Below are 25,205 nucleotides of genomic sequence, written 5' to 3' on the forward strand. Positions count from 1 at the left end.
TTTGTCTTAGCCTCTTTCTAAAGAGCGGCTTAAAATGATATCTCTTTAGCTTGCCTCTGGCTGCTTTATCCTAGTTTCATAGCACTAAACGGGAGTCAGCATGGTTATAACAAAATTTATGTCCACTGCTGCCTCCCAGTTCAAAAGCCTCTCTCCAGCATCCGCAGATGTTGGTCAGCTTTTACCAAATGGCAAGGTTAAGCTCATCTTATCTGTGATGTGCACAGGCCCAGCACTACGCACGGCTGCGCTGGCGATGGATCTTGCTCCAGGGCCAACAAGGGACTGCCAGCGTAATCTCAGAACGCGCTGGCTCCCGAGCCAGCCATCCCCCGCTGCAGAGTGGCTTTCACTGAGGAAATCCAGCCGTGACAAGGAAACTGTCCGGAATGGTTTGTGAAAGCCCCTTCCTCACTTACCACATGTAGCTCTCATAGCTAGAGATGTTTAACAAAAATTAATGTCCTGTGGGTAATTAAGTTTGGTGGTTGCTTGGGGGTGTGGGTAGACAGGCAGCACTTCTTAGCCTGGTCATTGAAAATGGGAAAGATGATTTCAGCTTTAGTTTCTAGCTATTGCCTAAGCCAGGCTGTCAGCCACTGTGGCTATGCCTATAGTAATAAAGAAATAAAAGAGATTTCTGGCTCTGAGGCAGAGCTGTCGGTCACAGCTGACAGTGGCACAGTTTGTTCCCTCCCTCCGCTGCGGCAACCCCGGCCCCTGGCCAAACGCGGGCTGGGAACAGCTTAATGGGCAAAGGTGGCCGTCAGCCACGGGCTGGTGCGGAGCCCCCTCCCCAGCCCTCTCCATCGCCTGCTGCGGCCACGGCGGGAGGGGACCAACCCCGGGGCAGCCAGAAGCCCTGCGCAGTGCTGTGCGTTTGTCAAAAAAAAAAAAAAAAAGATCGTTATAAGTCCGAATCCTTCCACAACATTTTTGCATACTTTTATATTGGTCTTAAATTTTGCCAATTTTTAAAAGTTTAACAAAAAACGCTAACAGCACAAATTTTGACTTGTGACCTCTCCATAGCCCGTGCTGCCGCAGGAGAGGGCAGATGGGCTCCTGTCCTGAGCGCTTCCTGACTGCCGCATACGAAGGACCCCCCAGGGATGCTGGGTGCGCGCCGATACCCCTGGAGCTGTGGTCATTTATTTCCCTCCGTTAACCCAGACGTTCAAAAATGACCGCTTTCGGAAAGCTCTGGAAACAAGGTAGAAAGGACTTACAGCAGTGAGGCAGGCAGGGTTAGAGTCCCCAGGGGGCAGTTAATAAGACAGTTTGGTTCTGGACAGAACAGACAGAAAAGAAAAAGAAAGCAAGTAGGTTGGAAAGAACTGTTTTAATCAATTATGTTTTTAAAGTGAAGATTTCATGTCAGCAAGGAAGAAGTCCCCAGATGTTACTAGCCATTCAGATCATGTTACCGCTGTTATCACAGGGAAACCAATAAACAAAAATAAAAGATAAGCTACTAGCAGAAAAAGATTTAGAAAGGAAGGAAGCAAACCAACCAACCTTTTACAATCCTAGCACGGTCTCAGAAGTGGACACAGCATTAAACAAACCAAACATTTCTACTCGGCAGAGAAAGACATCTGTTATCCTTTGCCAACCTTGATTAGGGCTAGGGAAAAACCACACTACTATGAAAGAGGAATAAAGCTGTATTTTTTTCCCTTTCTTTGATTTCAAGAGAGAATTTCTGCTTAGGAAACCTTTAACAAGTGAAAAAGCGACTGGTATTTTGTGTTGCTGATGTTTCTCATGTTGCTCAGCCTTATGTTGCTCAGGTTTCATGAAAGCCCTTTGCCTCACCCTTCTCCCTTGTTCCTGTTTAACAGCGACGTTGGATGGGAGACTCAAACTAAAGCAAAAGCCGTTAAATTCTGGCAACGCCTTCCCTTCTTTTTAAAATTCCCCCTGCCACGCTGAAGAGTTCAGCGCCAAGTGTGCGGCACTTGCTCTGCCCCGGCGAGCAGGGGAGGCAGCAGGGCGGCCGGGGGAGGCAGCAGCCGCCCGCTCCTCCGTGGGTCTGGGTGGACGGACGGTCCCTTCGCAGCGCTGTCTCCAGAACGGAGTCTGACCCCCAGCCCAGGACTGTTGCCAACTGCTGTGATTTAAACCCTTGCTAAGTGATAGAAGAAAAAATGTTCATTCAGCTCTTACATTGCTAGTTAGGTAGTGCTAATCTGCATTTTTAATACGAATATTAATAAATCCCATGATATGCAAGTAAGATAGTGGTTTAGCGAATTAGCAGGCTAAGACACTAGTAGGCTGTGCTGGGTAGATATGAATTTGCTTGCAAGCACCTCTGGGCAAGTTAGAAAATACAAAATTATTACTACTCTGTATGCATATACACTCACAGGCACGCATACATATGTAGGTAAATATATATATATATATACTAGATTTGAAAATTGCAGCAGGAAGATAAAAAGAAATTACCTAACTTAACCACTCAGAAGCTCAAATTAAAGAAAAGCCACGAAGAGGTGCTCCATGCAAGTCTAAAAGTCATTAATACACCTTCCCATGACTGCAGAAACAAGGTGGTGTTCAGTGTCAAGAAGGTCACTTGGCCAGAAACCCACAGGTGAGGGGGAGCAGAGCAGGGGTCTATGGGCGGGTGGCAGGGGCAGCACCAAGGTGACGCTGCCCCAGGCACAGCCTGCCTCCTCCAAGGTCACCTTCGCTGAACTGCTGCGTCTGGCTTTGTACAAAATGTGCTAAGTGGAATTTGTACAAAGCGTAATTTGTGTGGTCAGTGTAATCCGTAAATAACCCAAGGCATCTGCAGAGTCTAAACTTATTTGTGGTTTTGTTTTCAGCAGTGAACCCATGCTCCATTAAGTACATCCTGTAGAGCATCACCTCACCTTGGAAAAGCTAAGCTTACCATGTGAATGCCCACCACCTTCCTTTTCAATGCACATTCCTGAGAAATGATAGGACCACCCAAAGATCACAACCTGTGCATCTACACAACAGTCATAACAACCGAATAAGAGTTGCAAGGAAAAACAAGTCTCAGCTCTGAGGCTTGGAACTCAACAAATTAGGCAAAAGGTACCAAGAATTCACAGAGAGGTGCAATTTTCTGCCAGGTTGATGGTCAATGAGTTTTTGCTAAACAGCTTTGACCCACATCAGTCTGTGCACCAAACTCAGGTACTGATGCTAGTTGTATTTTACCAACAGCCATTTGTGATGATGTGGGATGGCATCCGTTTACTCATACTTGAAATCTGCTGAGACACTTAAAAGATGCAGGATGAAATCAAGAGTTTCCAGGGATGCCTTGAAGGCAAAGCTGAGTTGAACCTGTAAGACTACAACACACTTTCTAATTAGGACGGGTAATGCATTCCTGGTATTTCAAACTAAGAACAACAACAGAAAGAGAGCTAAAAAGAGTCAAATAAATGGGGCTGCTTTCCACTTTTATTCACTCCGAGGTTTGTGCACAAATCCCACTTTCATACACTGTTATTTATAACGTGCATATGTTTTCTTTTTTATATGTACAAACTTCCCTATTTATATCTGTTTATATCTGAATATATCCTCAGCTTTGGATCCTCTGTTAGGCAGAAAAGATCATGTCCTCTGAGCAGTACCTACAAAAGAGGGACCGATTGTCCATTGAGAACCACCTGCTAGTGCAAGGCAAACTGCAGACCAGAAGTCTCAGCGCTCGGGTCCTCAAAAATCCTTCAAGCCAAATGCCGAGTTAGAAAATGGGGTTTGAACCTTCCCTTGAGGCTGCCTGAGGCAGGAGTGGCAGGAGTCAGCCCAGCGAGGCCCAGGTGGGATGCCTGGGGTGCGCAGGGGTCGCGGAGGAGCCGCTGCCCTGCGGCCGGGGCCCACACCAACACATCGGGATGCTAACGGGGCGGCACGGGGCAGAGAGGAGGTTGGGCTCCGGCCCTGGGGAGCAGCACCGACCGGCACCGTGGCGCCAGTTCCATGCTCTACCAGAAAGGCAACACACGCTGCTTAGAGCTGGGCTTGATTCAGCTTCTCCGGGCCTCCTCAGGGCAGCACTCTCGTGTGCACAAAGGTTCACCAGAAACAGGAGGCTTAGACACGGAAAACTGCAAGCTTTTGTCCATGGCTACAACCCTTCTCTGTTGATTGCCCTAGCACGTCACTGTACCTGAGACTGACCCACAATACCTGGGCATCCTTGCTGAGACAGATGATGACTGTTGCACCGCTGACAGCAAAATATCAATAAAGAGTTCTTAAACACTAAGTAGGTATGTGCTTAGACTAGTTGACTACCTTTTTTTTCTTATTCTTATTTTTGTGAGGCAGCAACAGTCATTACCAAATGTCATGCCATTTAATCACATTCACAGACCCGAGCCAAACTTAATCAGATACATCCAGAAAAGGTACGCTGAAGGCCCTGGAGTTTTGGTTCAGGGTATTGTAGAGACTATTTTTCACACAAACTTGTTAACACCCATTCATGTGTAGGCGAAAGAGTCTCCCTTTCCATCCAGCACAAAAGAGAAATTCACTCAAACCTAGAGTCCCTAGAGCATCTGCAACACCTGGTGTGTTCTGTGACAGAAAAGCCTTATCCCAGTCATTCAAGGGAGAACCATTTTTTATCCTGTAAAGGCATCTTTATCCTGTAAAGGATAAAGCTTTTCTGATGCTTTCAAGCCCGATAAGCCGTCAGGATAGAAACGCAATTCTTTAATGAGTTCTTCAGTGACTAATCCAATAGTTTCACGACCGGGACTCGCTGGTGGTACCACGACAGGACTAGGATATTCATTGTAAATACTCACTAGGACTGCAAGAGATCTCATAATGCATTTTTTCAAAGAAGGGTGCATTTAGCTATAGGAGGAAAAACAAACAAACTCATTACCTCTATGGACCCTGGATCTACTTTGACAATTTCTCCTGTGCTGTTGTCATTGCTAAGATTTGGTGGGCTGTGTGAAGGTAGCCTTCTCTCTTCCTTTAAGGCATGCTCCAAAAGTTTCTTATTCAAGATCCTGGCAGCATTTTCTGTAAGTGTGTACCCTGGAGGAGCAGATAAGTCCTGCCTGATGCTTGTCACCTCAGTCCCTTCTTCCTTTTGCGTCTCTGTCCCCAACCGGAGAGGACTGGGTGATCTGCCACGGGCATTTGCAGACGGCTCCTGCACTGGGCCCAGTTCTGGTCTGGGTTCTGCTGACCTGGACCGGCTGCTAGACCTGGGGCATTTTTGGAAGGTCTCATGAAAGATGGGGCTATGGTCAATAATGTTGAACAAACTGGAGAGGCCGTCATTGATAGTGGTGTGGACAGGACTCTCCCTTGTAGTAGTTGATCTAGCCCAAGCGGACTCACTGAAGCCTTTCTGAGGTGTGCCAGGCAAAGTCCGGTTATTTGGCTGGTCTGATTTGGGAAGGATTTTTCTTTGCAACTTTGGAGAGCCGTATTTGGGGGAGCAGCATGTGCGTTCAAACTTAGCCTGGACCTTTTCAATGACGGGAGTCACTTGCCTGCTTCTTAGGCTTCTGGATGGTGAAGAGACAGGCGTGGACCCCCCCTTTGGTGTCAGACACTTGTGCGGACTGCTGGTGATACTGCGCAGGGTTTCCGTCTGCAGGCCAACACTGATCGTCTGGGTGGTCTGCGTCCCCGTCGTCCTCATACCATTGGTTTGACACGCGGTGTCCTTAAACTGAGGCTCTGTTGAATTAGAGTTAGAGCGTATTGCGTTCCGAACAGAGAAAGCAACCTCCTTCATATCATCACTCATGTTTTTGGACATCTCCAAGCTGTGCAAGGGTGAGGCAAAGCCCACAGTAGTGCAAATAGGACGTTCAATGGGATGAAGACCGCTCTCCAGAAAATCCTTATGATGTTTGGCCAGGTCACAAGACCATCTTCCAAACATATCCGAGGCAGCACCTTTTGTCTCAGCGACGTTCCCCATAGCTTTGGTCACAGAAAACAGGAAGTCCGGCTCAACCTGGCTTTTCCCTTCGCTGCCAGCTATCACTGAGTTATCAAACCTACGGACAACCGGTGGGCTGTGAAAGACCCGAACTCCCAATTTTTCGGTTGCACCGTGACTCCTCGTTGGCTGCTTCTGGCAGTGCTCCGGGCTGGTCATGGTGTTAGTTGTCATAGTGACACTGGTGGTGAGGTACCATGACGATGCCTGGAAGGGATCTGAAGGAGGATCATTCCCGGCTTTCCCAATTTCTGTCCTTTCTGCCCAGCCTTCTGCAGGCTTCTCGGTGGCCCCACCGTGGTTCCTAGTGTTACTGTAATCCCAGTTTTTGTTGAACTCCTCAATGTATTTCAGGTCATCAGGGGACAGGGGAGGGGTTATGTCGTCTTTGCTGCTGGATGAAGGCAAGTTTTTTTCTGGTAGAAATGGAGAAATATCCATCAGGCGCTGAAATTCTGACATGGAAGAAACGGACATCGCCCTGGAGAAAGGAACACGAGAGAGTCACTCATAGGCTTGGAAACTCTCACAGAGAGACTTATTTTCAGCAGCAAACTAACTCAGGAAACCCGACTTTGACTATCTGCTTATATATAAAACCACTTTAGCCCTCTCTTTCATTAAAGTTCCCTTTTTAAATCTTTAAAATAGCTATGAAACGCAAGCATTCCTGATGCATCATTAAAAGTACCAAATGGTTTATTAATGGCTCTTAATTTACTGCTTTGGCGTGGATTACTGCTTGGCAAATGTCTGAAATATGAAGTAGTAGTATGCATTTCAGAAATATACCATTCACAGAAAACGAGTGTTTGTGACGATACAAGGCACACTTTTCAAAGTATTTCTGACTTGCTGGGAAATCAGCAAGTCCACCCCGACTTCTGAGGCTGCCCAGGCTGCACGGCTGGTGCGTAGGCATCTGGGACATCCAGCCTAGATGCTGTTGCATTGAGCTGGCTTAGTGAGTTGAGCTCGTGCTAAAATTCACCCAAAGGGAATCGCTATGTGATAATGCTGGATTCTTGGGTTTCCCGCATTTTGCTAGTTTGTACCTTTCTGAATGGGACTACTTAAAAATGCAAATGAGTGTAGTTATCAGAGTCAGCTCAATGAGGTAGCCCAAGCTGGGTGAGGATTCAGCAAGCAGTGGTTTTTATGTATGAGTGATCTGGAGGATACAGTAAAACCACACTGTAAGTTTTTAATCAAAAGCACCAGCTGCCGTCAGGGTGCATCTACGTTAGGGAGTTAGGTGGGATCAGGAGTGCGGTTTGGAAGTGGATCTCCTATGATGAGGGGGCAATCTCAGAGAGCATGGGCTGGGTTCCTTTGGGATGAAAGTGAACAGGAAGATGCTCTCCAGAAGCACAACTAATGTGCTCTAGGGTTAGGCGGGTATTCAGCCCATGGGATCAGAACAGAACTAGTCCAAAGGAAAATATGCCTGACATGCAGGGGCACATCAGGGTCTCAGCACCAACTGTTTTCCTCTCTCTATCAAAGTCTACAGGTCTGCACTACTCGCTCAGGTGGGTGTAGCCTTCGGTGTACGCTGCAGCTTCATGCACTTCCACACAGTTTGGTCTTCGTGCACCACAGCTGAATGTGGTCCAAGTTAATCAGAGTAGAACAGAAGCATATTGAGACAAATTAATCCCTGGGTAAATCCATTTAATCTGGCTTGGAGGCTGCTTAGGAGGCGGCATGGCCATGCCCCAGGTCTGTGGGTTGGGCACCAGAGAGCTATAGCTCTGGCAGCTGAATATTTGCTGGGTTTTTTGGAAGTTTTACTCACCTTTGAAGATTTCCTTTGTGTGTTTCTTCCTCCTGAAGAAAAGCAGAAACAAAGAGGGTAAGTTATTTCTGAACCAGTTGGTGGCAATAGCTTGTGGGTATTCTGTCATTCACTTCCCATTAGGTGCACCAGGTATGTTTGTCTCCAAAATACGGCTGATTTTCCCTCTGATAAGGAACCTTAAATTGCCAGTAGGGATATTCTTCCCTTCGTACGTAGGCAGCAGAATGGGCAATCCCATCAGGACAACAGACCGCACAGGGAAAGCTCGTATCCCAAATCTACAACAGCCTTGGACTTTTGTAGTCCTGTGCCATCACAAATGGAAGTAAGCTACAAATGGAAGTAAGCCGCAAATGGCTCTTTTCCACATGTACAATATATTGTCTTGGGCTGTCTATTGGTGAGTGAATTTGTTCTGTGGAGGTCGTCTGCCTTATGCCAGAGGCCTAGCTGTGCTGAAACAAGATAAACTGGGGTCCTTTGACATAGGATTTCACTGTATGTTCTCTAGGAACCAACAAATGGCACCGGTTGAAACTCATTAAGCTAGCTATACTAAATGTGTGGGAAGACGGTTACTTGTTCATAGGGAGAATACCTACGGCTTGCTAATGGCATCAAGATGGTTTTATGGCAATTATTTCCCTGTGACAGTTCCCATAATGAGCTGGGGTTTTTTAATAGGTACTTCTGAAGCAATTGCTCTACAGTTATTATTTTAACCGTTTGCTTATATTTCTAATAAACTATAGGGAATGCAAGATACAATCAGGAAAAAAAGAGTATTAGTACCTATTACTTTTATTCAACCTCATGAAATCAAGAACATTACCAACACAGAAGTGTACTTCAAATTCTGACTATTCAAAAAGAGCACCGCTTAACTGAGCAAATACCTTTCTGGTATTTATCCAGAGGCAGGGGAAAAAATAGGAGAAAACTGATCTTCCTTGCATTCACTCTGGTGTAAGTCTGGAATAATGTTGGTGGCTTCAGTGGACTTACTGCAGGGTAAATCTGCCCTAACTGAATGGAGGATCAGGTGAAGGCTGGATGGACTCCTGCTGCAGTCAGTACCACAAAGAAAAGAGAGCGGAGAGGAGCCGTCAGCAGGCTGCAGGTCCCTCTGTGCCGCCTCAGCTAAGCTTTCATTCAACTCCAATCAGTCTCGCTCGAGCAAACGCTCTGAGGGGAAATGGCTTGGCCCAGGTTTCACTAAAGCATGCTTTGGAGGAAAGAAGCTATGCAAATGTCACCAAGGACCAAATTTTGCTGCCACCACTTAATGGTGGTAATGTCTCAAAAAGAGAAAAGGGAAGAGAGATCTCCCTTCTTAAATACCAGATTGAGTTTGAAGGAAAGAAAAGAGCAATCCAAATTAAACACAAAAAATAGATCCCTGACACTGGTACCAACATTCTTCACCGAGCACTTGGACATGTATGAAATAAAAGCTAAGAAATGATAAATACGGGATCCCACGCTGCCAGCTGTACATGTATGGCACGGAGGGAGGGAAACCTGGCTGGAACACACAGGTACCTACAGCTACTTCAAAGGTAAGAAGGGCGGTCACATTTCTTGCCTCTCTTAATCTTTTTTTCTCATCTTCCTCCCAAAGAACTTGATTTCCCAATCCTTTAGCTGAATGACAATGTTATACATCTCAAAGAAATGCTTGGGTCAAACTTCCACAGGCGCAGACGTTCACGCCAAGGCACACCAGTGAACCTGGCCCTGCGGGGAGCCCGAGGCCGGACCCGCGGACGGAGTCTATTCCAGAGCGCTCAGATTTGTAAGCCGGAGTACACAGACACCTCTTCGACTGGGAAGCTTCTACTCCTCTATTTGCTATAATGTGTACACTCAACCAGTGTTTACGTGCTCAGAGCACAAGCTGAATGTCTAACTCATGTGCACAAATCTGAATTTTTCAGGCAAGAAGAAAGTACTGAAAACTTGCATCAAGCAACGTGCTGCCTGCTTGATAATTTAAACTTCTGGCAGCCTCCGAATGCTTCTTGTTCTGTAACAGCCGCTAACATTCAAGGAACAACAGAAAATAAAGGAGATATTAGTGTTTTGAAGTTGTAATGTGTTTCATTAGGCAACAATATAAATAAAAGTGGGAAGACCTGGAACTGGTGAAAGCAAGCCTGCGGTGGTGCAGATGTTAGCGGGACACAGACTACATTTGCCATGGCCCAATGGCTTCTCTTAGCCCTGCATTTTACGGCTTTATAGCTTTAGGGTGTGATCTCAGGGTAGGCACTTTGCTGATGAAGAATAACTTGATATTTTTAACATCTCACTTACTCATCCTAATCTATTTAGAAGGCAACCACAACGGAACAACCAGAAGTGCCTCTCTACAGCACTTACTGCTTTACTAGCAAAATATAGCCCATGTTTCTTCGTATATATGTATCTACTTACAGCTGGAAGAGATTTAAGACCTTCTAAACCAATGTGTTGCGTCAAATGTAATGGCCACAAGGTGAGGTAATCTTTGGGACCTCTAGGTTGGCTCCCAGTTTCTCAAGGTGATTGACACTGGTCTCATCAGCTCATAGCAAGGAGTGAAATCTTGTCCATCCCAGATTCACTGCTGGGTAACTGTCAGCAGTGCCTGTGACACAGGATCTGACTTCCTACCACAGGGATGCTGTACAGTTCTGACATAAGAGACAACACATCAGCTTGATAAAAGGTAGAAGAACACATACTTCCGTTAAGCCGGTCAAGAATTTCTCCCGCTCCAGCTGCCGAGACCGGTGCTCATCAGACTCGTCAGGGGAATCAAGAGATAGTGACTCCAGGAAGAGGTTTTCTGTGGCGCTGCACCGATCGCTCTCCTTCAGCTTAGACAGTGACCGATCGTCAAACTGAATGGCATCTGAATCAGAGTAGGATCTTGACCCCATCGGACGAGCCATGTGAAGGTTCCCCTGGGTCGTAAACGGACGAAGATTACTCTCCTTCTGGTCACACAGAAAACCACCTCCTCTTCGTGGGCTCACTTCTTTCTGAAGCTGGAGACAAGGCAAATTAAAAGGAACAGCAATTACTTACGCAGCATACGGCATTCTGCGGAACTCATCGTCCCCCGGAGCGAGGCACCCATGCCCTGGGGAGGCACCACCAGATCACCCTCCGGCTCCAGGGATGCTGGCTTTGCTGTACTGGTCCTTCAGCAAAGGCAGATGTCTCTAGGCCTTTGATGCTCTTACTCAGGGGATTTTGAGTGATTAAATGTGTATAGATATAGTTTTGCTTGCTTACATAGATATGTATACGTACATACACACTGTGTGTATATATACATAAAATAACGCATCTGTCTGTAATCTGATTTTTAAGGAAACAAATCAACACTGACTTATTTAAAAGCAATCTTGATATGAGATCCTAAAGCAATACAAGTAGAAGCGCAAGGAAGGGTGAGTGACTTGGAGTCTCACCAAAACAAATACATTTTTCTTCTGGTCAGCAATACAATGGTTGCACTTTTATGTTCATCACTTGTTTCCAGAGGTGGAAATTTCTGCTTAACAAAAGACAAAAGCTTTGTTTTATAGATGGTCTAGCCCTAATGCATGGCTAGAAAGTTGGCTATTTGTACAGAACAGCATTGTCAAAGGGATGAATTAGGCATGCAAAGCATGTCTGAAGAAAATGCATATTTATAAAAGGGCCATCAAAGCTATTAACTCTACACTTTGCAAAATCTGGGTGAAGAAGGTGAACCACTACTGAAATTGGCAATCTTAAAATTCGATTATGTGATCCAGCTTCTCCTTTAATTGTAAATACAACAGGATAGATGAAGTAAGGGGTATTTTCAAACATGATGAATGGCAGCAGGAGTCTGATAAGTAACCCTGATGTTTTGCTGGCGCAGCGTGCTATGATTAGGGACAGTAGCTTGCAAATGCAAGTCATTCCCTAGGACCCTGGACCGACAAAACATATTATTTTAGTATTATTGCATGTGTTTGGAAAAATAAACAGACATTGCATTGCCTAATGGAGATGAAAACTTTTTTAGGTCCCAAATGATTAAATTTGCACTTGGGCTGAAATCAGTGAGATTTTTGCTTGATTCAGATCTACAAAAAGGGGAATGCATCTTCAGTGTTTTACTCATGATATACAAAATCTGAAACAGTTTTATTAAAAGGAGCTAATTTAAGGTATCCTATAAAGGGAGGGGCTGGAAGGTATATCTCAAGAGCAGACCCAAAGCAAGGAGAAATGGTAATCACATGTTTTCTGTATACTTAGTTCCATTTGCAAGCCCTTTCCGATTTTCAGCGATCCTATAAGGATAATGATCTGGGAACCTTTATGAGAAAACAATACAAATACTGGCTCACTCTCTGAATCTCAGGTAGCTGACAGGAGAATTAAAGAGAGAAATACTGGCCTAACTTTTCAAGAGTGACTAATGATTTTGAGTTGCCATGTATTTATACCTTTAAACACACAACTTTTCATACAGGTGATTTTGTGGGTTTAAGTATTTGCCAGTGCGCTCTGTGCACAATTAGCTTTAGGAGCACAGTGGAGGGTGATTCTCTAAGGGAAAACAAAGTGACAGTGTACTTAAAAAGAAAAAAACACAACTTTGAGCTCTGAAAAAAGTAGGTCATCATGTTTTTTACATGTGAGGAGTATTCCCATAACCATCCAGAGTAAAGTGTTTTATATATTTTATACATTGGTCTGAGCGTCCCCCTTATCATACATGTATTATTCAGGAGCTGTGTCAAAGCAGACAGGCATAAAGCATTGGTATGAAATTTGGCACACACGCTTCTGCTATCTCTTAGACTCTGTTTTTCAAACATACACGCTGGTGTAGTCTCCTCATCCTCTGTGTATTGCCATACATGGAATACACACAGAAAAACCCTGGGGAGAAGGATTTCAGAGATATACTAATTGTTTCCATATAAAGCAGGGCATGACTGCAATCTCAGAGGACATTCAACTAAAAGCCTGCAAATATTTGGAAGCTTCCTGTCACACGGGGAAATGTTTGATTATAAGCAAAGATGGAGTTATGAAGTTTTGCAGGCAGGTAGCCAAGATTTCAAATGCTATCTCTGATCATCTAGTCCTCTAAAATTAGCTTGATGATAGAATGTTTTTTATTTCCCCTACCTATTGCTAATTCTGTGTACAGCTCTCTTGTACAGTAAATATACAGTTGAAGCCTAGAGGTTTTGGAACAGTAACAAAAGAAATCAGCTCCAGGACCAGTTAAAAGCTATTTTGTAGGCTCTCCCAAGATGACACTGAGAAGTTATGTCAGGTTTGAAGAGAATTAAAAGCTAGGTAACATTAATAGGGATTTCTCTGTTGCTTCCTTCAATGTGCCCCATTCCCAGGGAACAGAAAAAGCAGTCTTTAACCAGGTGAAGTCCCTCAAGCTATTGAGGATACACTGAAGAGATAATATTAAAAAATACAGTTCATAAGGACAGCAGCACAAACATCCAAAGAGGCACCAGTGACTCTCTGATGAAAAGTTTATGTCCACATCCTTAGTATATTGGGAAATTTTCTGGGGGGTTATTTCGTTCCCCTTGTGCATGAAGAATCCACAGAAGGCAGTTTGGCCGCTGAAACTCCAGAGTCAGGAACCAGCGGAGTCCAGCCATGGAGAACTCGGCACCTTCTGCCACTGAACCCTGGAAACCAGGTAACTGGCCTGAAGAGTTCTGCTCCAAGCGTTCCCGGCTCCTAGGCGCTGGGTGGTTTATCTTAGGAGATGTACTACTGAGCTGCATTATAAGGGCCAGCTCAACAAGTTGCATGAATTATACACAAAACCTCTCAGATAAATGAGAGATTAAAAAAATCCAGAATATTGTTTATGGATACTTTTAAATTTAGAAGCTCAAAAATCACCTTTCTTGGTCTGTAAAGCCTTCATATTAGTCACTGCCCACTCAGACCTACACTTTTAGCAGTGCTTTTAGAAATATCTGTAGGGTACAGGATTTTCCTAAGTACTTCTCTGTGAGTTTAACAGCCACAGCTTAAACTGAGGTTTAGGCTTGCACTCGTAACATTTACAGCCTGGTGTCTTTTCTTCAGCTTCTTGTTGTTGCAGCCCAGGCATGGGAACATGAGACACAGAAAACGAACCCTTTTCAAACACTGGTCATGAAGTTACACCAGGCTTTCATCAACTTAACCTGTGAAGCTACTTTGTGCTTCATTCAAGCATAGTGCTCCCTAGAGAGCATGCACAAATCTGGTGCCCTTCCATTTCTGATGTCCTAAGGACAGAACGTATTCAGTTAATTGAGGACCCACAATTTCAGTTGTTTTTCTTACTTTTCCTGGAATGCATGACTCAGAGCTGAACAATGTTCAGTCAAAAATGGTGTACCAGCTCTTCCTCATCAAACTTTTTGGGTTTTTGTGTGGCTTCCAGCCAGATAATAAATTCATTAGCTATAATTTGTCTCTAATACTAAGCAGATGAAAGTACAGATATAGGCACGAAAAACAAGGTGAGAAGTATGCAGTTATCAGATTTGCAAATGATGGCAGAAGTGTGCACAAAATTCATGTGAGCAAGGTCAGAAGCATCTTCTGGATATTTAGTATTGACAGCTGTTTATTTGTTATCAGTCAGGGCTCTCCATGTTAGCCCCCAGGTTCCTTTGCTAGAGAAAAAGAATTCAGCTGAGACTGAATATTCTCAGCAGCTGCATCTTTGGTGCCTAATTCACAGATGAACAGACTTTTTTGGCAGGAAGCTGTATATCAAACCTTGAATAACCCTGCATGTGGGATTGAGTGTTTTAGCACGAAGAGATGCACAAAAGCTTTCAAACAGAACGAATCGATGTGACCATGCCTGTCTGGGGTAACTGAAATGAGGCAGGAAATGGCCTTTAACCTGGAGTCGATTTCTCATAAGGGATCTTTTATAGGGATTATGAGCATTTTCCTTTTACTCCCTTGTGTATGAAAATTGTTTTGTAGCATGAGAAACACTGATGTAGCCAGGGAACCAAAACTGTTCCTATGCTCCTTCTTAATACAGTCTCTTGACCTTGGCCTGAGTATAGTAAAGGTACAATGCCTCGTGCTTGCAGCCAGCCACTGCTCACCCCAAGGTGACTCCTTACCTGCTCTATCCGCTTGAGCAGCTCCTTCCTTTGACGCTCCCATTCTCGCCGGTCTCTGTCAAGCCTGTCCAGGAGCTCCACCTTTTCCCGGTTCCAGTTCTTCTCACTGTGCTGGATTTGCCAGCGGAGGTCCATCACCACACCATGACTCTCAGCCAGAAGCTTCTTGTGCTCCTCTCTTTCCCAAAATTAAAAGCTCCCTTTGCATCAGAAGTGAGGCCTGTTTCTCCTGAGGTGTTCTCACGCTTCCCTTCCAGCTGGTATGAAAGTAAAACATTACTAGCACATTAAACTTTCTGTAGTAAAAGCCTGTGTCTGACAATGAATTTGAGTTAAAGACCTAACTCCACAAAGGTAATGGCAAATTTATGGCAATTCTTAGATTGTAGGATCAAATATGTTCAACTTGAAAAGAGTTTCAAAATCAAGACAGTGAAAACCATAGTGAATAATTTCTCAAGCTCTACCAGCTCATGCTATTAAGGCATCAGTTACGATTTTTCTGATGGGAGTGTGGGTACCAGCAATGAAGGAAACACACAGAGAAGCTCCAACCTCATCAGCATCTCTGAGACAATTGCCAGGACAATGTCCTCAGCTGCTGCTCTGCTTTTGTGCACTCGCTCAGTGCACCAGAAACCTAAAGGGAGTTCATTTGTCTTCTGAAGAGAGTTTTCCCCAAACAACCCTCAGCAATGGTCTTATTGTACAGCTTCTCATACCTTCCAACAAAAGACAGTGTTAGCAGCAGCAGGAGATGTACTGAGATCACCCTCCATCTCTGCAGGTTCTGGGGTCTGAACTGATTTCTAGGGCCGTTAGCTGATGCTGCCTTCCCTCCCTTCTTCTTCACTTCGTGCTCAGGGGTCAGCTCGATCAGATTTGTAGGAAAAGGCAGGTTTGATGGGGTGTCAGGAGGTCTCTAGTCCGACCCCCTGCTTCCAGCAGGGTTGGCTCTGAGCTCAGACTGGGTTGTCCAGGACTTTGTCCAGTGGGATCCTGACAAACCTCTGAGGGCAGGGACGGCACAACCTCTCTGGCCACTGCTGGGCTGTTGTCAGAGTGAAAAAAGTGCTCAGTGGTTTTGTGTAAGGTCAGTCGAGTGAAGAATTTATCCCTGACGCCTGACCTTTTGTTGACAACTCAGTAGATGTGTGAGTGACTCAGAGTGGGATCCATCTCCATCCCCAGGCTCTGCAGGTGAACTGGAGTGAAAAGCAGAGAAAACTCATCTCCGTCTCTGAAGTTAAAAGGAGAGGCAGCTGGTCTGCTGGGAAACATGCTCCTTTAGCAGGAGAGAAGGACAACACCTTCACCTTGCTCTGTGTGGAAAATAAGCCCAAACTTTCTGAGCAAAGAGAAGTTCAGGAGTGAAGCTTACTAGTCTCTGAACAGCCTCTCCAGATAAATGGCCAAGAGGTCATTGCTTGAATCATTTAAAATTGTACCGAGCTGTAGAGAACATCCTGTTACAGTCACTTGCGTTGATAGGGAAATCTTAAAACACCTGCGTCCTCTACTACGAATTTCCAAAGTCCAGTTGTTTTAAAAAACCAGCCAGCCAACCAACCAAAAAAGTCAATTATAAAAAAGCAGCGTCCTATTTTAACAAAGTTGACATGACACTATCTTTCTCGCACTTACCTTGTTTGTGCAGTGTAAATTTGTGGGACGCTCAGCGGTGTGTGCGAGGCTGTCTGGCACACACCAGCACGGCTGGGCGGCAGACCAGGGGTGCCCTGGGGCAGAAACGCAGAACGTCCCCGGAGAGAACCCTCTGCTGCAGATCCATGGTGAAAGACACCATCCTGGGCAGCGCGGCTCCTCAAGAGGCCAGAAGGCTTTGCTGCCTTCCTACCCACTACCTCAGCATGTTGACTGCCCACACGTTAGCTCAGCAATATGTAAAAATAACACTGCTAGTTTCCAGACTCACTGTTAACTTCAGGTAATGGCCTCTTGCCCCTTGCTACCTCTTTCCTCTGTCCATCCGCAAGTCCCCAGCTCCATTTCATGGTGCTGCAGGAGTCGAAGTTGGTGCTGCAACTGGGGTCAGCGATGTTGGTACCCATTCTTTTAGGTTTGTTTGCTTTAATTTTACTATTTTGTGCCCGCCCTCCCCCCCCGCCCCGGGATCGCTCTTGCAAGTTCCTCCTGGGCTTGCTAATTAGCTGTGACACTAAATAATCATGGATTTCAGGAGTGCCACTGCAGAGCTGAGATCAGCCAAAATAATAAGGGACTGAGGAAGTAAACTCTATAGTTTCCTTACACCTAAGCCTGACAGAAGGCTATTTAGGACTTGTTCTTTGTGATATATGTAAGTCACCTTTCAAGGACCTTTGATGCCCCTGCAGACTTATCTTACAACAGGAGCTCTTAGGCGAGGTTCCTGGAGCGTCTGGGGTAAATCCAGCTAGGCTGGAGTGCAGACTCAACCTTACAATTCTGCTCCCTCCCGGGGAATAATGCCACATGCAGCAGTAGCTATGGATAGCATGCTAAGTTGTGAAGATACACCAATGCCTGTGATAAATTCTCGAGCCGGTATGAAGCACGAAAATGCTAAATGCAACCTATTAAAGCAAACAAATGCTCAGTTGCAATAAATACAGATTGCATGATTATCCTATAAATTCCTTCTTCCTTTTTTTCGAATATCAAAAAAATACCAAAATGTTGAACCTCAACTAGACTCATTCTTTCTCTCCCCTTACTCCATTGAGCAAATTCAGTTAGCAAACGAGACAGGCGGTGGTGCCTGTGAAGGGCAGGAAAGCTGAGAGAGAGGCAGTCGGGGGTAAGAACATGCTCCAGAAGAGAGATATCCCAAGAACGTATGGCTGCCGTTAGAGAGCCATGCCCGAGCTGCCCGAATACAGTAATTCATCCTGTGCTGGACCATGGGCCCACCCAGACCAGAGCTCTGGCTCTTGCCCAGTTTGAGAAGAATACAAGAAGTCTGTAAGTACAAAGATGAGTTCAAAACCAAGGTGAGTATACAGTGATACACCTTCAGAATTATCTCCTGGTGTTCAGTGATTTGGGACCTAAAACCTTCTCCAGTCAGAGGCGGTGTGTTTAGACTCAGAAGACAGTTCTTGGTGCCTATGGAAAGCAGAACGATGCTCCTGGCAAGGAGAGAGTCCTTCTGCCTCTGTTTGGATGAAACAGCTCCAATCATGGAGGAAAGGTCCATTGGTGGCTCCTTAGCACGACAGTCTAGATGTGACTTTCCTAAACCTCCTAAATGCTAAGGATGGCCAGATGCCTCTCCATGTGGATCACAGCTTGTATTTCCCCCCAGGCACCCTGAAGCCGGACCATTGGTCAGAGTCCCAGTGAGGGTCTGTGTCCTTACATGCAAGTTCTCAAAACATATACAGAGTTTGGCCCCTCATACTAACTCCCTCATTCTTCCAAACTTTTCTCAGTTCCCAGAATACTGGGATTTTTCACTTGCCCAGCTGGAGGCTGAGAATTACTGGGCCTCCTTATTGGCTCAGCATTATCACAATCCCATACTTGGGAGCAATCTCATTATTTTTTATCTTAAAAATAATGCCTAAGGATCCTTCTGCCAAATAAGATGTACATGCATTTCTGACAGACAAGGTTTTTATTTTTAATGATATATGCAGTGCTAAAGCTCCAAAGCACCAGGCAACAGTGCACTGTCACCTCTGATACGCAGTGCTTTTGTATCAAAAGAGTTTTCTTTCCTTTTTTCCTTTCTTTCCTAATACAGAGAGTTGAAGCATCAAAATGCAAAACCATTGCCAGTGACTATTAATTAGGAGTTGGCTCTCTTGAGGAAAATGCTCATGTTAATTGACCTTCTACTTCACAAAAAAAGTGGAAGACAGCAGCACTGAAGACAACAGTGGAGACTGGAAAGGCCTTGAGTCTCTGTGGGCTTGCCAGGGGGTTGGCAGCTCAATACAAAACCTATGGTGGGAGCACTGTACAGCCCGCTGCTTCATCACCATCCATCAAAACAACAAAATGACACCATGAGAGGTCCTCCTACCCACACCAACCTGACAGACTTCGATATTTAGCTAAAGCCGTTGTTGTGCCACATGTTGGGCACGGAATAGCAAAGGACGTTAACATGACTGTATGTAATGCTGGTATTTTACACCTTGTGCACTAGCTCCTCCCACTTTGATAACAAAATTTGCCTTATAGTGAAAACATCCCATATTTTGAATCTTTAACATTAGTTTGAGTTACATTTATGTTTATATTGTTTCTATTTCAGGATTATTATATATTTTTTTTTATATTTAGTTTTTTAATTGCTTCCTTGTAATTGTGAGCACATACACCAGACCTCAGCGGGACACTTACATGCTTTCACCTATCCTAATTGACATTCCAATGACTGATGTGCTATCCTTTTGCTACTGCCTTAGGGACCCGTTTTTACTGTGAAATAGAAATGTTGTGGAGAATTGGCTAAGGATGACAGTTTTATGTCTCAAATATTGACCAGTTTAATTCTTCTAATTTGTTTGAAAGAATGCAAAAAGTAGCACCCATGGCTCAGTAGTTACCGTATGTTATATGTTATTACCAGTGGAGGTAGCCAAGAGCCTGGTAAAGCCCCAAGAAGGAAGGGTGCAACTCTTTCTTCTCCCTGGGCAGGAATGGCAGCGCCGTCCTGGTGCCAAATACCAGCCAAAGCAGCAGCCTGGGAGTCTATCGCCCATGCAAAGGCAAAGTATGCAAGCTGTAAATTGGCAGTCTGCTATCAGAGTAACTTTCTCTAAGTTTTGTTCTTTGTTGCCATCTCAAGTTTAACATAAATCAGTCACCGAGGTTATTTTGGGAGGAGTGAAAATGGGAATTGATTTTATTTCTTTTTTCAAGTGATCCATTGTCTGGAAATGTGTGTGCACTAAGACGCAGCTGAACTGAGAATCTGAATCCATTGAGAGAAAACTCTGCTAAAATGAAAGCTTCTTCCTTCATTCTGGGAAAGCAGCCTACAGTGCCTGGGCAGGGAAAGCAGCGCTCGCATCTCAGCTCTGTGCATCACAGCGCGTCTCTGACATTCAGTAAATCCTCCTAAATGTACCACCCTCCTGGCAGTGAATATTTTTATTATATTTGTCTTCTGCAGAGAAGCTCTACAATTGCAAATCTTTTTTTCAAGACCTGAACGTACTAGTTCTCCCAACCCTTCCCTTTTCAATGTAGAAAATTAGACCTTTTATGCTATCAGCTTTGGAAATGAGTTCTTGTGGGTTTTTTTGCTGATTTGTTTTTGTACTGCTTCAGAAGCAGTACATCTTCTGTGAACAGCCATACATGACACTGAAGAACCTGGCACCAGATTTTATATACATACTTCTAACAGTATCCCATGGTGGGTAGCTAGAGCTCTCTCTTCCATGGGGTCCCATCCATCACTAACCAGTACCTTTGAATAGCTGGTTTAATATTAACATATTGATCTATCACGTCAGTATTATTAAATTACTCTTTTCTCTCCTATGCATCAAATACCGCAGTTGTTATGTGCCAAGGCACAGTGATGAGCTAATTGTGAGCATGTCAACATCAAGACATTTCTCTCTCCTGCAAATGCCAATACATACAGACACCCGCATGTCTCACTACCGCAGCTGATGATACATTACCAGCCAACTCTTCGGAGAAAATACAGCAAGAAGAGGTTTGATTCCTTTGTCCTCACCTACGTTACACAATACCTACTATATGAGCACTCGTACTGGGAGAACTGGAATCCAAGAGGCAACTCAAGATGCAAAGCTTTGCTGAAGCTTCAGGGGGGCTTTCAGGCACCAGAGTAAAAATGAATAAATATAGTTCCTTTCCTGGCTGTCACAGATTTCCCATTTTGTTAAGCACCTCAGCCGTTCTCTAACGGTGTTGGCCGCGGGGGACGTTACCTGTTCGAGGTGACACTTCAGCTCAGTCATTTCCACCTCCCAGGCTGCCTTGTGCAGGGCGTACTGCTGCTGGAGGCCCTGCCGCTCTCGCTCCTCGTCCCGCAGCTCCGAGCGGAAGTCATCCAGCAAACCCTTCAGAGCGGTCAGGAGCTTCCGATTTTCACTTGCCTGTCACAACGAAGCAAACGAAATGCTGTCATTGGATAGCTTTAGCCTCCAGTTTCATTTTTAGGAGGAAAAATGCCTGCACGTCCACTCCATGGAAGAGAAAGTGCCTCGGCTAACTTTTGCGTGAGAAAACTAAGAATAGCAATGCCTTCTGTCTACAGGCTGCCCAGGGAAGTGGTGGAGTCCCCATCCCTGGAGGAATTTAAAAAACGTGTAGAGGTGGTGCTTAGGGACATGGTTTACTGGTGGGCTTGGCAGTGCTAGGTTAGCAGTTGGACTTGATCTTAAAGGTCTTTTCCCACCTAAATGATTCTATGATTTGGAGATTCTATGATTCTACTTCTTGTTAGCCCTAGTCCTGAAGCACCCATGAAAGCCAAAGATCCTTAAGTCACCCTGAAAAAGGCACTAACCATCTTTCTGGATTAAGGACGTCTGTAATAACTTCTTTTTTAATACTGTAAAGCAAAGCTAGAGTATCATTCCTGAGGTTTGCTGGGTAGCTGGATATCTCATACATACAGTCATTGCTCAGCATCAAATCTCAAATATTTGTAAACTACATATAAAGAAAAGGGATTAATTTTCAATGCTTTTGTATTATCAGATAAAATTACTTTGGAAAAAAAAGTGAGGTTTTGAGCTGAGTATCTCTGCTAGGGTGTTTCACTAGTCTGTACTTCACATTTCTGCCCAGTGCCAGGCAGCTGCACGCAGGTTAGCTGCGCAGCAGCACCCTGTTTGGTACCAACGGCACGAATGGCAGGTAGGCCACTTTCTCTCTTGCAGATGGGATCAAAGAGCAAACCCCCATCCACGTCTTGTTGAGAACGCCATGGTCATACTGAAAATGTTGTCTGTGCTCTCGTGCTAGTCAGGAGCCAAGAACGGAGTTAAATTAAAAGCCTAGCCTAGAGCTGACATCTGATCTTGGCAGGTACTAAAAGACAGCATGTATATTTATTCAAATCTCTAATTTTTTTTTCTTAGTTTTGGAATTTTCTTTCTGCAAATTCTCTGAGGACTGGCAAAACCTGTCATTTTTATGTTAAAAGATTGAAAAACATTTTTGAATGATGAATTCTGGATCAGTAAAACAAAAGGTATCCCACCATTTTTTTACAGTCATTGAATTAGAAAACAGAATTGTGTAACATGATATATTTATCCAAAATTTAAAACAAATCATAAAATCATTTAGAATCATAGAATTGTTTAGGTTGGAAAGGACCTTTTAAGATCATCGAGTCCAAACCGTAAAATATTCCCAATAAGCCTCTCAAAGACCTGGGAGTAGCCAGACATTGTATCTGACAAGTTATTCTGAATAGAAAAGACTTTTAAGAAAATTATACTTGATTAGCAGACACAGCACAAACAGAAAAATGGGAAAGCTTACTCAATAAATTCAGCATTTAATCACCATTCTCATGAATGCATTAGCTTCCTTGGGAAGGCCTAACTCAAATTAGCTGTCTCGATTCTTACATGATAGTCTAATTGATTTTCTCCAAGTGGAGGCTTCCTGCAATTCCTCTTATCTGGTGTTTCATGAAGTACCTACATGGGGACTTCTTTGTAGACAAGTCAACTAAACAGATGTACGCAAAAATCTAAATAATTTTCATGTGCTTTTTTCAATGACAATACGTATAAAATTTTCTGCAGGTCAACTAAGCTGATTTCATATGCTCATTAGATTTTTGGCATCACTGAACCCACCTCACCCACACTTGTAATCACTAATCAGACATACCACGGTGCCTTTTTTCTCCAAAAACCAAACAAATGTCATCTACTTTTTCCGAGCCATTTGATTCATCAGGAAAAATATGCTAGATGCAGGGGAATGGCTGCAGGTGCTCATCGACTGACCGACAGTCTGTTTGGGCTAATGAAATGTGATGGGGTACAACATGGGGTTTTATAAGAAATGCACCCACAGAAGCAGAATTAATTCCATTAACATTTAATGCCAATTAGCAGTTTCCTACTATACAGCAGCAGCCTTCATCATGCATATAAGAGTACCTACTTTTCAATATGTAATGAGATCTTATGTTTCCACCACAAATTTTCATTCTGATACCCAATTAAGGCTAAATTCTCTAAACATCTCAAGCCCCTTGTGTAGTAATCAGAATAAGAGCTCTTTTGAAGATTTGTCCTTCATGTCACAACAGGAACTGCTGGGTATTGAGCACATCAAAATCTGGCCTCATCCTCTTTGAAAACCCTGACCCCAAATGTCTATGAAGTGCTTTCATTCAAGAGCCATGTTCTGTGTTTTCCTGTATGCTGCATAAACCTTTCTCTGGCAAAGCAGTCTAAAGGCTCCACCGGGGAAATGAGGGAGAAGAAGAATGAAACCAAACAACACTAAGGCAAGCTACATCCCTCATTCCTGTGCATGCATTTGATAGCTTTAGAGTCCTGTAAAAATAGGTTTGCAAAGAAAGAAGTGATGGACTAGTACAGAGAGGGGCCAAAAGAGCCTCACTGCAGGTTTGTAGCCTACTGGGAGGAGGGCACGTCTTATTTCTAGAGGCATTACATCAATGTCACTGTTAGGAGACAGGTGCCCCCCTGGGCTTGCTGGGATTTTAATTAACTTGCCAACATAAATCCAATTTTGGTTACATACTTTTAATTCCTGCAGAGAATTCTCCTTTGCACGACTTTGTATTTACAGTCTGAAGTTGGAGAGGTCTCTGAGATTATTTTTTCTGTTTTGCCAAACTGGAGTGTTTTTGGAGAACAGCCAAAGTACTTTTGAGACAATGTGCTCTGAAATACAACACTTACATCTAGACATGCTTTAGATTTCTGTCGGTAAAACTGCCAAACAGCTTCTGCATAAGACCCATAGCTACCTAACAAGGAATGTTATGGTCTTCGCCTTCCTCCCAGGGATGTTGCACAGGCAGAAGAAATGGGGCATGGCTGTGACTCCCTGGACAGTCTCCCATGCAAGAAGCTGGCTCTTTAGTTACCGAAATTTAGAGCATGGAGGAATTGACTGATTCACAACTGATTGAAGACAAGAAAATTACAAAAGCAGTTTAAAGTCTTCTTGTATCCACAGCTAAGGATTTATAAGTAAAGGAAACAGCTGACAATAAGTAAAAACTTAATGCAGTAAACCTCAATTAAATTCCAGGACTTTGGAGTCTCTACTAACTTGAGTCAACCCCAGAGATGGGAGCCTCCAGCTCTAGAAAAGTTTGGGACCAGAGCAGTTGTTTGAAGCTTGGTTCTGCTTTTAATCACAATTTTTTTTTCTCTGAGAATTTCACTTAAGAATTTAGCCACAGTCTGGTATTACAAGTAGTTTAGTAGAGCAGTCAATTAAGAATACAAGGTCAGGAGCCTAAACAGCGAACAAGAACTCTGCATCTTCTGTGTGCAATCACAGATTTAGGCAAAAGTGAAGCCGGATCTTGGTGCAAACCATTTTAGTATATTTAGGTCTTAATTACTATTCCTTTGGGCTTTTCTCTTAGCTAAGCTTTAAAAACAAATATTGTATGAGCAAAAAAATATCTAACTGGGGATTTTCTTGACACACCCCCCCAGCAATAACACAAGTGTATTGTTTTTTAATGCTTTTTCCATTGGACGACAGATGTGTAAACTCTTTTCTTCTTACTCCCCTGATCTTACATCATCCAACAGACATCTCACCCTTTCTACTCAACTGAACCAAAGCTTCCTTTTTCCACAGCTGTTCTCCCTGATCTCTTACTACAGACACAGAAACGCTGACTTACCGCAAGCCCTCCTCCGTTGTGCCACCAGCCCGACTGCCCGCTTATCTCCTGCCTGTGACCCGACCTCCGGCTCGGCTCTTGAGCCTTGCCAGTTCCTTGCCCGACCCTTTCTGCAGCGTGCCCCAGCTACCAGCCAAGGGACGACGCCATGAAGAGAAAGACGAATGGTCCCTTCTCAGAGTCCCCATCTACTTTGCCTCTCATCACCTGACCTTTTTTCTCTCCTTTCCCCTCTGCTGTGACTTCATCCCTCCACACACTGGCCACATGAAAATCCCAGACAATCGAGACGTGTACTTTCTACTGAGTTGAGTACCTCAGATCATAACAATATAAAATTAAAGGCTGCGTGTTGAAATTAAGTCCTCAGGGTTTATTATTTTTTTCAGAACAATTCCACTTTCCAGGCTGGGCAAAACA

The 25,205-nt window shown here is 44.2% G+C and overlaps 1 protein-coding gene across 1 annotated transcript in view; it reads right to left on the reverse strand.

Moving 5' to 3' along the window:
- Window positions 1-1,208: 1,208 nt before the first annotated feature.
- MTCL1 (microtubule crosslinking factor 1) overlaps window positions 1,209-25,205 on the reverse strand; it is a 47,347-nt gene continuing 23,350 nt past the window's right edge. Inside the window, 7 exon segments of the mRNA XM_009700339.1 lie at window positions 1,209-1,287; window positions 4,895-6,455; window positions 7,773-7,804; window positions 10,502-10,807; window positions 14,927-15,112; window positions 15,115-15,183; window positions 20,848-21,015. Of these exon segments, the coding sequence (XP_009698641.1) occupies window positions 1,249-1,287; window positions 4,895-6,455; window positions 7,773-7,804; window positions 10,502-10,807; window positions 14,927-15,112; window positions 15,115-15,183; window positions 20,848-21,015 (2,361 nt within the window). The 3' untranslated portion in view covers window positions 1,209-1,248.

The sequence above is a fragment of the Cariama cristata genome, unplaced genomic scaffold, assembly GCF_000690535.1.
Source record: "Cariama cristata isolate BGI_N322 unplaced genomic scaffold, ASM69053v1 scaffold10395, whole genome shotgun sequence".
NCBI classification, from domain to species: Eukaryota; Metazoa; Chordata; class Aves; order Cariamiformes; family Cariamidae; genus Cariama; species Cariama cristata.